Source organism: Plasmodium coatneyi, chromosome 6 (assembly GCF_001680005.1).
Source record: "Plasmodium coatneyi strain Hackeri chromosome 6, complete sequence".
NCBI lineage: Eukaryota > Apicomplexa > Aconoidasida > Haemosporida > Plasmodiidae > Plasmodium > Plasmodium coatneyi.
This window is the reverse complement of record NC_033561.1, coordinates 69891-85986: the sequence shown is the minus strand read 5'-3', so window position 1 is coordinate 85986 and position 16096 is coordinate 69891. Positions and strand designations below refer to the sequence as shown.

The window sequence follows — 16096 nt, the reverse complement described above, 5'->3', positions numbered from 1 at the left end:
AGGTACATATATAATATATCATATGTACACACACACCATTCCTTATATATATATATATATATATATATATATATATATATATATATGGGTGAGTTCCTTATTTGTATATATATTCATAAAAAAAAAAAAAAAATATGTATGGGAAAGGAAGGAAAAAATTCTTATTATTATTAAATGAAAACATATTTTTGTTACTAAAATGAAAACTTATTTTTGTTATTAAAATGAAAACTTGTTTTTGTTATTAAAATGATAATATATTTTTGTTATTAAAATGATCATCCATGAAAAAGGGGAAGGAGATGGGGTACTATGTATATATATATAAATATATGTAGATATATATATATATGTACATATATATATGTGTACTACACAATGCTTGTTAAAAGTTATTTGATTAATTTTTTATATAAAAAAAAAAACAATTAAGCATAAAAATATATATGTTGACACATTTTTTTTTGGTCCAGCATGAAAATATGCACGCACAACTGGGGGAAGGTAAAAATATAGTAACTATTCATTAGTGGTAATTGTGGAATGTGCACAATTCTTGAATTATTTATTATATATTAAAATATATAGGAAGAAACAGGGTACATTTTTAATACAAAAAATCATTGTATATAAAGGAATTACATACCTAAAAACACAAATGGTAAAAATGGTAAATGAATAAGGCAATTAATTTCCACTATTTTGTAAAAAAAATGTGTATATACAAAGTAATATGTGCACATATAATGTTCCACGTGTAATATAGCAAATTCAAATGAGAAAAAACTGAGGAATAAAATATATATTCTACGTTAATTGTTATATTTTTGTAGGATGCATGCATGAATGCATTACCTTCATATCAAGTGTATGGAGCTTTCGACCTGAACTGGGAAACATACACCACTAAACCTCTTGTCGCTGTGGAAGTGAATAAAGTATTGAAAGCATTGAGTGCCTATCATGATAAATATAAATGTACGGATAAGATTGCAAGTGCCTGGTATTATGCATCACAACAGGAGAAAAGTGAACAACTCAAGGGTGAATGGTGTGATTTCCTGTATTTTTGGATAGGGAAAACAGTATATGAGAAATTAGAAGATAAAACACAATTCGGAAGAGCTATGAGAGATATATACGGAAAATTGGGAACGTTATCCCCCGATGAGAAATGTGGCAGAGTAGAGCACAGCAACAGTAAATCCATTTTCGACCGGAGAAAAGCAGTATTCGACTACTGGAACAACCATGGAACTATAGAAGATTACGTAAAGGGTACCAAAGGCGGCTGTGGGGGAAAATATGCCAAGTATTTGGACGGAGTTATTACGCACTATGAAGAAATATATAAATTCTGTTCTCGGGAGAGCCATGATGCGTACTGTATACAAATTGACAAAATACTTAATAGTGACAAACATCCAAATAAATTAAAATCGCAATGTGTAACTAAACATATGGAAAATTTTACCTCCTTGGCAGCAGTAGCAGAAGAAGTGGCCGTTAGTTTATATATATATATATATGTCCAAAGCAGACATTTTATATTCAAAGTACATGTTCCAAATGCATATTCAAAATAGACATTTTAATAGTGAACCCATATAATGCTCTATATACATATATATATACATATGTATATGTGTATATATATGTATATATGTATGTATATGTGTATATGTAAGGGGCAAATAGGAGTGTGTCCATATGTATTCTATATTTTCTCCTTTAATTACACATTTTGTAGGGTGGATATTCAAGCATGTTGCCTTCAGAAGGAGTATATTCTCTATTCAACGCACCACTAGGGTGCGAAGTACTTTATGAAGGACAAAATAAGGAGCAGGGAATAGTGAAGAAACTGGAGCAAATATTGAAGAAGTACAAGGACATTCCTGAGGGTTTTGCCAATGAAATTCTACAGAACTTCTGTTACGCATGTTGGATGAATGAAAAAAATAAGTCGTCCGATGATGATAATACACCTTGTTATTTTTTGTTCTTCTGGATTGGTCATAAAATATGGGACAAATTGAAGACAGATGGAACTTTTGGGACGGTCATGAACGACATTTACAAAGAATTGAAGACATTCCAATGGGAAGAGGGTCAGCACCAAAGGGACTGCATTAATATATACCCTGATATTATGGAATATAAATGCAAAGCTTTTAAAAATTTTTTTGACTATGAATATAACATTAAAGCTTTAAAGAGTAAACCGAATTGTAATGGACATGTCATTGATCCAAGCCACAAGGTAGGTGATTGGAGTGCTCAGCAAGGATATACATTGTCATGTGGTGCCTGTGGGACTACTACGAATGAATATTGTAAAAAATTTAGGGAAGAATATATAGACACTCAGAAGTGCAACTCACAACCGAAGGAACTACCAGAACAACTAACATGCCCCAGAGCAGTCAAACCTGCTACAGCAGCAAAACCTGTTGCTGCCAAACCTGCAGTCACTGGGACCTGCGAGCTAGGTCCCCCCTGTCCAAACCCAAATCAAGCTGGTAGTAGTGGCAGTTTTGGTGATGCTCATGGACACAGTGGTGGAGAAGGAAAAGGAGGGAGTGACGGTGGTGGTAGTCACAGAAAAGAAGGTGGCGACCACGCTGATTCTGATGGTGCCGTGGTACCTGCTGTATCTGGTGGACTTGCTGCAGTAGGATTACCAACAATTCTTGCTTTCCTTTTTTACAAGTATAAACCTTTCTTCTTGAGGAAGCATAATCACTCTGGAAATGGAAGCAGGAGCGGAAGCAGAAGAAAGAAAAGATCAACATTCAGACATGAATTAAATACCTTGACAGACGACGACGACAACACTTCTACAGAAACATATTCAAGAACCAACCTAACAGAAACTGCAACAGAATATTCTGTTCCATATATTAGATAAGTTCTCCCCTCTTTTTTTTCTTTTTTCTTTTTTCTTTTTTCTTTTTTCTTTTTTCTTTTCTTTTTCTTTTCTTTTTAATTCTTTCTCTTTCTTCTTTATTTCTTTCTTTCCTTTCTTTTTTTTCTTTTTTTTTTTGTAAGAAACACTCTTTTTTTTTTTTTGCGGAGGAGAAGAAGAGAAGGGCACATGTCTGACATGGTAAAAAAAATTGTGTAATTGTACACACAGTTCCTTCTTTCTGTTTTTTTTTTTTTTTTGTAAGAATACTTTTTTTTTAAGACACTTTTTTTCCTTCCTTCCATTTATATTTTTAAATAACAACTTGACACAAGGTACCCCCAAACAAGCGCGCACAAAGAACAAAAAAAAAAAAAAAGGAAGCTGCTTGACCTTCCTTTCAGAAAAGTATTCATGTATTTTAAAAAACAAAAAAAAAATTATGAAGTTAAAAAATTTTATAACAGAATTAATAAGCATTTTTTTTAATCTGCAATAAAAAAAAATTTTACCAAAACAAATCAAAATAAAGTGGGAAAAAATTTTTTTTTTCACTTCCACTTATATTAATTACACATGAAAAATTTAAACAATTTAATACAATACAAAATACAAAAAAAAAAAACAAAAAATATTTACTACACCCTAGAACCCGCAATCTGAAAATGGAACCTTTACCTTAGAAATATCCTCCTTAAGAGAAGTTTCCTTAGGAACAAAGTCTTTTTTCCTAAACCCGGAATCTGAACAAGGAACCTCTTTCCTAAGAACATCTTCCCTACGAAAACAGTTTTCCTGCCTAAACCTGGAGTCTGAACTTTGAACCTCTTCCGTAGAAATTCTTTCCTTAGGGACAAAGCCTTCCTACCTAAACCCGGAATCTGAACATTGGAACCTGTTCCTTAGGAACATCAACCATAGGAACTTCTTCCCTAGGAACAATGTCTACCTCCCTAAACCCGGAATCTGAACCTGGAGCCTGTCACTCAGGAACATCCTCCTCCAGAACAAAGTCTTCGTTCCCTAAACCCGGAATCTGAACTTGGAACCTGTTCCTTAGGAACATCTATGAGAGGAACTTGTTCCTTTAGAACACTTTCCTCTTTCATAAATTCGCTTCCCATAAATTCTTGAACTAAAATTTCAAAAAAGTCTTCCTGAACCAGTTTCGTGTCCCCCTTTTGACATTCGTCTAAGACTTCTAAATGAATATCAATAATCATGCGGCGACGTACAGCACCACGACGACCGACAGCACGTTTTTTCCTCTTCTCTATAGGTGTAGAACGAGGTTTGCGTTCCTTCACAATGTAATATTCACGTGGACCAGGTTGGTCCACATGGTCAACAATCTGCTGTTCTAAGGAGGGACCACGTATCTGAGGAGCCCTTCTGTAACGTTTTCTTCTCTTATCAAGCATTCCAAAGTACTGCAAAAAAAAAAAAAAAAAAGCGAGAAAATGTTTCTTTTATAGGGGTGAAATATTTGTTCACGCAACAATAATTACTACTTCAAACCCAAGTGTAAAATTCTACACATCCCTAAAATACGGAATCCTACACATACACACCCCTAAAGTAAGAAATCCTACATACACACACCCCTAAAATACGAAATCCTACATACACACCCCTAAAATGCGAAATCCAACATACACATCCCTAAAATGCGAAATCCAACATACACATCCCTAAAATGCGAAATCCTACACGCAAACACCCCTAAAATGCGAAATCCTACACAGGCACCCTAAAATGCGAAATCCTACACACACACCCTAAAATGCGAAATACTACACACACTCATCCCTCAAATGCGAAATCCAATACACTGAAACGCGGAACATAAGCGCGGAATCCTAAGCCCTTTTTTTTTTTTATTTCTTCCTTCTTTCTTACCTTCCAAAGGAGGTAACTCATAACAAGGATACCAGTCACCGAAGGAATTAAAGGAAGGTATGGGGTGGGGAGGTCAATCTTGTTAGTGCGTGCGGCAGCAACAGGTGTTACTGGAATTGACCCATCACTACCACCTCCTCTACCACCAAGAGTAGCACCATCTTGACTTTCAGCACCACTCTCACCAGGAGAAGCGGGTTCAACACCTCCCGTTGCTTCCTCATGATGAGTAGGCTTAACCTTAACAGTATCCTCTGCAGATGAAGAATAGATTAAAAAAAGGGTAGTAAAGGTGAATTATCATTACCATCGATAAGTACTACATCTTGCATTGTTTTCAATATGTGCTGTAAAAGTTCATTGTCATTGTCATTATTTTTGGAGGATGATGATGTTGCTTTTGTAATTGTGGTGGTTGTGGTGGAAGTGAATGTGACCGATCCCATCAAGATGGGAGTACTGTAGTAGTTAATGAAAGAAAAGGTAACAGTGTCCAGTTCCTGGGAAGAAGATGTGTATGTGTGCCTTTACCTGTGTCATCACTTTCAGACTTCGTGTCCAATTCCTGCGTTTCGTCTTCAGAAGGTCCTTCCTCTCCATAAGTTCCTTCCTCATCAGAAGTTCCTTCCTCATCAGAAGTTCCTTCCTTTGCAGGTGGTTCTTCTTCCTTCTTCTCAGAGACAGCCTCCTTCGATGGTTCTTCTTTCTCCTCTGTCTCTTCTGTTTTGCCCGATGTAGACCCCTCTCCCCCTCCTTTCTCCTGTTTTATTCCTTCCTCAAGTTGCTCAACAATTTCTTTGAATTTATTTGAGGCGTCATCACTGGGGACCACTCGACCAGGTGTATCCTTATCAGCCCCTGCAACAGGAGCACCCGCAGGAGCGTTTTTGCACCATTTTTTCTTGTTAGTTGTTTCTTTAATCATATTATATAATGTACTTGTGCCAAATAGGTCGTACGCTTCACTTCCCATATCATTTCCGCCTCCGTAAGGAATCTTAAGAGCAGCATCATAAGCACATTCCACATACTTCTGATTCTTATTTAATATTCCCCTTACCTGTTCCACAGCGCTAATGGCACGTTCTATAACTTCCTTTGGAGCACAGAAGAAAGGCATATAATACATCCATACTTTTAATAAATCACATACAGGAATCCCTTTTACGATCTTTTCACATGGTGTCTGTTCCTGACCCCGAGTTCGGTCTTCATATTCCTTTGGAACGGCTGTCGTCAATATTATATTCCTTATCATAATTCTACAGAAACTTTTGTATTTGTTCATATCTTTGCCAGGAGTTTCATTCAAATTTTCACATAAGGATAGTAGAGCCTCCAATTCGCTATACTTCTTCTTATCATCCTCTATCGTATCCTCCGAAAAACGTGTGAACCATCCCTCAATAGTTGCTGTAAGGAAGAAAGGTTGTGTTAGGGTGGTTGATGGTAGGTGGGTTGTTAGGGCTGGTAGGTGGAAGGAAGGTTGCTAGGGTGGTGGTGGTAGATTGTTGTTGTTAGGGATGGTTGGTGGAAGGGAAGGTTGTTAGGGTGGTGGTAGGTGGAAGGAAGGGGAGTGTTGTACTACTTTGCTTACATGAATCAGTTATAGTAGACATAGTTTGTGTTATGTCCTTATTCCCCAGGAGCATTTTCTTTACTTCTTCTCGTAGGTCCACTCCTTTTTCGCTCCCATTAAAAGTATAAGTTGCACAGTGGTCCCATACACATTGATCGCATTTATTTTCCTTATCTGCGCATTCAGTTGTGTGGAGCTCCTTGTGGATAGTAAAAGCTTTTTTAACCGTTTCTCCCATGATAAGACACTTGTCCTTTATTTCCTGAGCGTACACATTTAACATGAGACAACCTATTGTTTGCTCAAAATTTGGATTCTGAACAAGGTTCTTCTTATTTTCACTTGGTTCAGGCTTTATACCGTATATACCCTTCAACCCTTTAGCAATGTTCTTACATGCCGTTTTTTCGCTAGCAATTGGTTTACCACCTTGCTTTCCAGCACCATTCTTCTCGCATAGATTATTGTTTTTTTCGTCCTTTTTGTTTAAGGCTTCAGCTAATTTTTCCATCACTTTTTTAATGTCATCCCAAAAGGCCTTCTGCACATATGCAGGTTAAAGCAGGAATATATATGTACACTCCGTGAGCACCTAAAATCAAGTTTCGTCCACCCTTTGTTAATATATATAAAAGGCATCCTACCCCAGTGAAGTACCCTTAACTGTGAAGGACAATACTATTTCTTACCATGTCATCCTGATTTGTTTTTTCCATTTTCCTGTTTGTAAACCAATTATCTGTCACTTCCTTTAAGCGTTTCTGTAATTCACTGTTGTTGCAGGTGGTGGTACCACCTCGTTTAGAGGGTAGTGGAAGAGAAAGTACCCCCCTATTCAATACAATAAATAAATTTTCACCTGCATTTTGCCTACAGGACGGAAAAAAAAAGATGAAAATAGAACAGAAAATACTTTTTTTTTTTTTTCTTTTTGCCGAACAACCACTACTTTTTTAAAAAGCATATATATATACACATATATATAAGTAATCGTAATCATACCCGCCATCTGGAATCTCCGTTATTATCATTTCGGGATCTGGACCGAGAGTTACCTTATAGTCTCTCTTTCTACGTCGACGAACTTTGTTAGCTTCATTGTGTGTTCCACCATCTGCACCATGTTCCTCTTCCTTCGCTGCCTCTTTCGTATGGTCTTGTTGTAATTTACTCGTCTTTGGAGTCATTTTCTTTTTATCTCACCACAACTATTTATTCACAATGGAATCGTTACTTACTAAATGGAAAATAGTATTTCACTAAGTATCTACATGTGTGTACAAAAGAACGTACACATACATTTATTCTTTACGTCCTTTTCTTCTAAGAATACTCTTTTTTTCCTTCTTTTTTTTTTTTTTTTTTTTTTTTTTTTTCCTCTTCTTCCTAAAGGAAGAGAAAGCAACCTTCCTTCCACCCCTAGGACCCGTTCAACCCACCTACCACCCCCAACACCCCTAACAACATTCCTTCCCTAAGGAAGTACCTTCCTTCCACCAACCGCCCCAACAACCTTCCCTTCCTCCCTCCACCCTAAGAATCATCCTTCCACCCTATAACAATCTAACGCCACCTTCCTTCTTTACATCTTCCACCCACCTACCACCCCGAAGTGCACCTCCCTGCACACCTTCCTCACTTGCTTGAATTTTTTTTTTTTCTTTTTTTTTTCTTCTTTTTTCCTTTTATTTTTTTTTATACTTTTTTTATTTTTTTTTTTTTAAAAAAAAAAAAACAGCAACCTTCCATTCACCCTAAAATGCATACCTGCACCCCTCTGCACACCGTCTTCAACATACTTTCTTCATTACACCTTAGAACTTTCTTTTTTTTTCTTCCTTAAGCATTCCTTCTTTACACTTTTTCCTTAAACTTCTTTTTCTTTTTAAATCTTCTTCTATTCCTTAAATCTTCTTTTTCTTACCTAAACCTTTTTTTTACCTAAATCTTTTTTTTTATACACCCTTCGGGTGTACCCCTCCTTAAAGGAAGTGACCTTCCTTCCACCTACCACACCTAACAACCTTCATTCTAACACCCCTAAAATTCTTCACTCTAATACCCTTACACCCTACCTTTACATCCTTACACCCCTTCATTCTAGCACCCTCAAAAAACTAACACCACCTTCCTTCCACCACCCTAACACAACCTTCCTTCCCCAAAACAACGGCTCCTCGCAAAAGGGTCGGTACTGTTCGTAGCGATCCGTAACGATTACTAAAAGTTTTTGTAGCTATTTGTAGCATTTTTTAACGATTCCTTAAGCGTTACAATTGGTACCTAATTTTACGCTCAAAAGAATAGATACCATAAAAGCAACAATAGCAAAACCACTTTGCGTCCACGAATATGGTGGTGGTGGACCACCTATAGAAAGGGTCACAATCACACCGACACAACACAAAGCTAATACATATAAAATGGAAAGCGTCCATACGAGAGGGGACAGGAATGATCCCCCTTTTCTTGTCCATAATCTTCTTTTTATAGCATAAAACAATTTATTAAAAAATCCTCTAGGTCGGAATCCCTTGGGTTGAAATTCTCGGTGTTGGAATAACACTTCTCTTCTTCCATTCTGTGTTCCATTTTTTATATATGTCGCTTGGTAGTCATCATAATGATAGTCATCACTTCGCTCCTCAAAGAGACTATCCATAGAACTGTCCATGCAGCAACTGCTGTTCATGGAACTCTCCATGGAACTGTCCATGGAAATGCTATCCATGGAGGAAATGCTGTCCATAGAACTGCTGTCCAAAGAGCGGTCTATTGCACCGCAGTGGCGGGGACGGTTCTTCCAAAAGGGGTGATAGGAAGCACCATCATTATCCATTTTGGGGTGCTCATTGTTACCATTGTTACCACTTCTTGCTGCATGGAGTCGGTGATATAATTTTTTATCGTTAAATAAATTTTTATCGTTCTGATTAAAGTGGACGCCCATTCTTTCCTTCTGTAAAGGGACGACGTCTCCATCGTTGTTGTTGTTTGATGTACCATCATCATCACTCCACTTGGTTTTTAGTGTTTTAACACCGGTCTTTACACCTCCACCAAAGGTGGTACTACTTCCCTTGTGTTCAGTTCCTGTCACACTAGCACCATACCATGATGATGATGTGCTTATGGCAGTCACCTAAAAAAAGTTGATAGGGCGAAGGAAGGTTGTTATGGTGGTGGAAAATTTTCTCTTTTTTTTTTAGTCCTTTTCTATTCTTAATAAAAAGATGGGAGTTAATTATAGTAATGTGCGCAATCATTTTAAAAATATAACAGTTGTTATTATCTTATGTAGTGGTGGTTGGAATTATATTGTGCCCACAAGAACAACATAGCAAAGGTGAGTGTAAAAATTTTCGCAAGGAATAACATATTTCTTTTTTTTTCTTCTTATCTAATATAAAAAATGTTTAAAAAGGGGGGGCGATGTTTTTTTTTTGTTTGATTCTTTTTTAAGTGTGCGTGTACAAATATATTTTTAAAGGAAGGAAGTAATAAAAATGTACATAATAATAATTAATGCCAATGTTATGTAATAATTTGAATCAAGAGCGACATGGTTTTTAGTTCTATTCTATGAATTTATTAATTAACATCCTTAATAATCATATTCCCCTTTTATGAGAAAAAAAGAAATAATACCCCCAACAACCTTCCTTCCACCCCCTCCACCAAAAACCCCTTTCAAATTATACGTCGTACTTTTGACGGTGTAATGAAAGGAGGAGTAGCAAATTATGTGCACATTTTTAACAGTGGCATTTTTTATACATGTATACACTAAAAAAATTCTACCCGTTTTTTTTTTTTTTTTTCTTTTGGGGAGATAATGTTAAATATAAATAAAAAAGCAAGAAAAAAACAATTTATTATTACTGAACAATCACATAAACAGAAGGGAAGAGGGGAGGATATACTATCAAGCATATACTATAAGGATGCATATATTTCTCCCTTGTATGCATAATTAATGGAAATTATATGTATATTACGTACGCTTTTTTTCATTTCATTTCATATAAATTTACCCTCTTCACAGTACATTTATGAATATACACATTGAGGAAAGGGAAAGGAGGGATGCAACATAACTCCTTATACATATATATATAAGAACTACACATAGGCATGCATATATGAACTGTATACCACATATATATATATATGTGCATTAAAAAAAAATTAGAAAGAGTACTTTTTTTTTTTCTTTTGGGCTTAATTCTTTATATATTTTTTTACCTTAATACATATATGTACATATGTATGTATGTGCATATTATACGGCTTTACCTTTTAAAAAATTAAGAAATATGTGCACATGTATTGAATAATGTAAGAATCTAAGCATTCATAATAATAATCATATAATCATCATAGGGAACAAACAAACAGAAATAAAGCAAAACAAAAATTTGTTGCACATACATACATACACTTCCCCTCACCCTTTTATATTGAATGTATGAATACATATATATATATGTTGTGGAAAAATAAGCAAACACATTTTATATAGAACATATATATAAAAATTCACATTACACATACAAAGAAGCAGTTACATAAACCATGTCAGAAACAGCACCAGTGGTAAGGAGAGGAAGAACGAAATTTCAAAATTATATATCCTACCTATGTAAAAGTAGCTATGAACACATAATACACTTCATGTGTACAAGCCAAACTTCCCTGCATGTACATAATATAATGAGAATATAAGGAGTACGTATATATATATGTATATTAATTACATTTGTAGGAATTGGATCCGAACAATTTACCTTCACACCAGAACTTCTATAGTAAATTCGATACGGCTGATAAGAGTGAATGTAGTAGTATTGGTGTCACGCCTGAACAGTTAAAGTCTCAATTAGAGAGTAAATTCAGTGGTTGTGAGCAAATTATTAATGGAGCAGAGAAAATCGCAAAGGCATACTGTTCCGCATGCAAGATGAAGCAGGAGTGGAAATCGAAATCAAAGCCTGACGACGATGAAAACACATCCTGTGAATTTTTTAATTTTTGGTTGGGAGATCAATATGGGGACAAATTAAATGGTAAAACCTTGTCAAACCTGCTGAGTGCAATTCACACTACGCTGACGGGAGGTAATTCTAGCAACAAATGCAGAACTTATTACAGAGGTTCTAACGAAACACTTGTCAGCCACATGAAAATAATATTCGATTATTTCTACGACCATGAGGAAGTAAACAACAGGTTAATGAAGAATGGCCTCAAATGTGAAGGAAATTGGATGGGTTACTTAGAGGGAATTGCTTCAGCATGTATTACCATGAGGGAGGCTTGCCCAAATAAGGAAGAAAAGGATAGTAATTCATATTGTAAAGACTTCCATACTAAGTATGGGGTACATTGTGATTTAGCGGAAGCGTTAAATTTGTATTGTACAGAGGCAGCTACTCTAGACGGAGATAAGAAATATTCCTCCGTAAAGCAGAAATTAAAGGCCGAACGGCAGCAGGCACAAACAGCAACACAAGCAGAAGCAGAAAAACAAGCAGCACAAGAACAATCCGCCCAAGCAAAATCCAAACTAGAAGAAGCCGTTCATCAAGCAAATAAAGCTTCTTCTCTTTCTTCCACGTTTGGTACCATAGCAGCATTAGAATTACCAGCATTGGCATACTTTTTATTTAAGGTAAAATTACAATTTAAAGTTGCGGAACATAAATAATAGTATTTTTACCCTTCCACCCGTCCTTAGACCCTCCTTCCCTTCCTTCCTTAGACCCTTCTTCCTTTGCTCCTCCTTAGACCTTTCTTTCCTTCCCTCCTAAGACACTCCTTCCCTTTCTTCCTTCGACCCTTCCTCCTTAGATCATCCTTTCCTTCCTCAGACCTTCCTTCCGTCCACCCTACCACACTAAAAACCCACCTACCACCTAACAACCTTTCCTTCCACCTACCATCCCTAATACAACCCACCTATCACCTAACAACCTCTCCTTCCACCTACCATCCCTAATACAACCTGCCTAACAACCCACCTACCACCCCTAACAACCCACCTACCACCCCTAACAACCCACCTACCACCCCTAACAACCCACCTACCACCCCTAACAACCCACCTACCACCCCTAACAACCCACCTAACACACCTAACAACCCTTCCTTGCACATACCACCTCCAACACACCTTCCTTCCCTTTAGTATAAACCATGGTCTTCTTGGTTTGGTAACCACTCTTCTGGAAATGGAAGGAGCAGAAAAAGAAGAGCAATTGGACGGAACTTTAGTTCGTCCACAGAAGACACTTTAACAGAATACTCTACAGAAACATCTACAATAGGTCAAACAGAAAATTCAGCAGTACGTTCCTCTGTTGCCACATACCCAAGGCATTCTACCCAAGGACAGTCTACACGAAGAAGAAATAATAATGCGGGGGGTCGCGGGATGGTAGGTTATCAAAACATGTAGTGTCGCATGTGATGTAACACATTGTAATGTACCTAATCCGAGGAACATGTATCAGCGCAATATTAAAACAATATAAAAAGCAAAATGACCTTTTCCTTTTTTTTCGTTTTCATTTCTTTTCTTCATATTTCATTCCTTTTTTTTGCTTACAACATTTGTAATTTTGAATAAGCACATAAGGAAAGAATACTCCCAGAAAGGGGCGCCGAAAAAGGAAAAAGGCGCTTACCTTCTCAAAAAAAATATTTTTAAAAAAAAGCAAAAAAAAAAAAAACATTATAAAGATAAAAAACTATAACAAAAATAAAATTTAATCAACACATTTTAATTCTTCAATAAAAAAAAATTTTATCAAACAAATGTAAATAAATTGAAGCAAAATTTTTCTCACTTCCACTTATATGAGGTACACATTAACGTAAAAATCTTCATGCAATACAAAAAAAAAAATATATATTTACTACACCCCAAAACCCGGAACCCTGAACTTAGAACCTGTTCCTTAGGAACATCAAACCTAGGAACAAAGTCTTCCTCCCTAAAACCCGGAATCTGAACTTGGAACCTGTTCCTTAGGAACACCTTCCTTAGGAACAAAGTCTTTCTCCCTAAACCCGGAATCTGAACTTGCAACCTGTTCCTTAGGAACACCCTCTGTAGGAACAAAGTTATCCTCCCTAAACACTGAATCTGAACATTGGAACCTCTTCCTTAGGAATAAAGTCTTCCTCCCCTAAACCAGGAATCTGCACTTGGAAGCTCTTCCTTAGAAACCTCTTCCATACGGACCCCTTCCTTCCTTAAATCTTCCTTCACTTCCTCCTTAGAACTCCTTCCTCCGACCTACCACCCATAACAATCCACCCACCTACCACCTAACAACACCCCTAATAACCTTCCTTCCACCAACCACATACCACAACCTTGCTTCCACCTACCACCCCTAACAACCTTCCTTCCAAAACCCCTAAGAATCTTTCATTCTAACACCTTTAAACTTTACATCCTACACCTCAAACCTTTAAGCCTAAGAGTGAAACTCTTAACCCTGAACCACAATTCTCCTTCTTATATTCTATGGTTACTGTGGTAATGTACTTAAAACTGTATGTTATTATACTTTGGAGGGGGCATATTGTATACTATTTATAATTCAGAAGATATTACATGCCATGGTAACTAATATTCTTCCTGTTTCCTGGTCTTCTATTATTTGCCCCTCTTCTAGGTGGTGGCTTATGATATATGGTAGAATTATCTTCTGTTGAAGTTGCTGTTAAGTTTGATGACGAACCCACTGTTGTAGAATATTCTGTCCCATATTCAGTAGAAGAATCGTTCTCTGTGAATGTGTCGTTCTCAAAGTGGCGACGCTCAACAGTTCTTCTTTTTCTTCTACTACTGTTGCTCCCTGCTCCAAATGTGTTATGTATCCAAGAAGGTAGGAGACCATACTGGAAAGAAGAAAGGGAGGAATATGTGTATTATATATATAATGCACAGTGCACACAGTCTATTCTTTATATTTTTATTTTTTAAATTGACAAGGAAATTATTAATAACTTTCCATTATTAATACCTTAAATTGTAATTATGTACTTACCTTATATAAGAAGAAAGAAATAGCCGCCATTCCCACTGTGGTGGCCAGGGTAGCAGATATGGCAGGGATATTAGTGGTGGTAGGTTCTGAACTAAATGAAGAGGATGATTGTTTTGCTGCTGCTGCACGAGACTGTCTCTCATGAGATGATAAATCCTTCCCGGGTTTATGCTTTGCTGTTTTTTCCAGTTTACAATTTAAGTCTAATTTTCTCTTATCTGTATAGTACGGATACCACTCTTTAAACTTGTTACACCACTCGTATCCTTCTCCTTCCCCCCCTTTACATTCTTTATGCATAGCTTTATAAGCGAAGTAAACTTTCCTCAAATAATTAGAATATGCATCAGGACACGGTACTTTCTCACCCTTCTTTAATTTCGTTCCTATAAAATCCATGTCCTTATGGTAATCGAACATTATTTTCCATGTTCCGAAGATGCTTTTCCTACCTGGAGTGCGAAGGAAGTCACAACCATGTTCTCCCGTGCTATCATTCATTTTATCCCTACAATCCTCCATAACATTCTTGAACTGTGAGTCCCCGAAGTCCTTATACAACATTTTACCTACCCAATAATAAAAGAACTCACAATCCTCCGCCTGCTCACCTCCTTCATTCTTCTTTTTAATTATACTATAGAGTGCTCCCATAATTTCCCCAAAAATGTTTGCGTTCACTCCTTCGCTTCTTAATGTGTTTCTTACCTTCTCAACTTTTTCAATTTCGTTATATTCCTCTACACCGTCACTTAACCTTTTATATATTTTTCTTGAGGGTAAATCACGTAGCTTGTCCCCCTGCAGAAATGTAATTGAGCAAAATACATGTATATATATGTGCATTTTCCCATGTATTTCCTTTTTCTATAAATTCATTACATTGCGCAGAAAATATTATGTACGCACTCCTCAATTATTTATACTCTTCACTCCTTGAAGAACAGAAAGAAAGGGCAAAGAAAGGTTCTAAGGAGGAAGGAGTAAATGAGGGGTCTAAGGAAGGAAGGAGTGTCTAAGGAGCGGTCTAAGGAAGGAAGGAGTGTCTAAGGAGGGGTCTAAGGAAGGAAGGAGGGCCTAAGGAGGGAATCATGGAGGGAGGTTGGTTCCCTTCCTTCCCTCCACCCCTAAGACCCTCTTTTCGTTCCTTTACTCCTTACCTTCTTGTTGTCGTCTTCGTCCTCCAGGAGGATGTCGTCGATGTCGTCCTCGTCGAGTTCATCTTCCGAAGTGGAACCTGCGTGTTCTTCGTTTGATTTTGCTGCTACTTGCTGTTTGCTTAATGAAGTACATGTTAATGGTGGTGGTTCCTTCCCTCCGTTTTGAAAATAATTCCTATACATGTTTTTAACTTTGCAATAATCTGAACTAGTATCTTCTGCACAGAACTGCTGTACCAGCCCATATTTTTTAGCAACTTCTCCAAGAGAACTGTTATATTTTTCACACCAAGAAGTATTCCCACCCCCTACTGCACTTTGTGCAATAGTATAGTTATAGTAAGAATCAAATATTTCCTTACTCCACTCGAAAAGTTGTTCCTCAAAAGCAGTGTACATGTCATTGCATTTACCCTTACATTGGTCCTTCGGCAGTTTGTTGTAAATTTTTCCCATGACCTCAGGGAATGAACCAAGCCTCAAATTGTCC

At 36.8% G+C, this 16096-nt stretch overlaps 3 protein-coding genes across 3 annotated transcripts; 2 read left to right on the top strand and 1 right to left on the bottom strand.

Annotated features, from left to right (window-relative positions):
- Positions 1–842: 842 nt before the first annotated feature.
- Positions 843–2911, top strand: PCOAH_00012950 (KIR protein; the record flags this gene model as incomplete). Its single annotated transcript, XM_020058104.1, has 2 exons — positions 843–1448; positions 1751–2911. The coding sequence occupies 2 exons, from the start codon at positions 843–845 to the stop codon at positions 2909–2911; spliced, it is 1767 nt and encodes a 588-aa protein (XP_019913655.1).
- A 983-nt stretch (positions 2912–3894) lies between these two features.
- On the bottom strand, positions 3895–5139 carry PCOAH_00012940 (SICA antigen; the record flags this gene model as incomplete). Its single annotated transcript, XM_020058103.1, has 3 exons — positions 3895–4338; positions 4808–5061; positions 5115–5139. The coding sequence occupies 3 exons, from the start codon at positions 5137–5139 to the stop codon at positions 3895–3897; spliced, it is 723 nt and encodes a 240-aa protein (XP_019913897.1).
- A 5822-nt stretch (positions 5140–10961) lies between these two features.
- On the top strand, positions 10962–12843 carry PCOAH_00012930 (KIR-like protein; the record flags this gene model as incomplete). Its single annotated transcript, XM_020058102.1, has 3 exons — positions 10962–10982; positions 11152–12057; positions 12574–12843. The coding sequence occupies 3 exons, from the start codon at positions 10962–10964 to the stop codon at positions 12841–12843; spliced, it is 1197 nt and encodes a 398-aa protein (XP_019913735.1).
- Positions 12844–16096: the final 3253 nt, after the last annotated feature.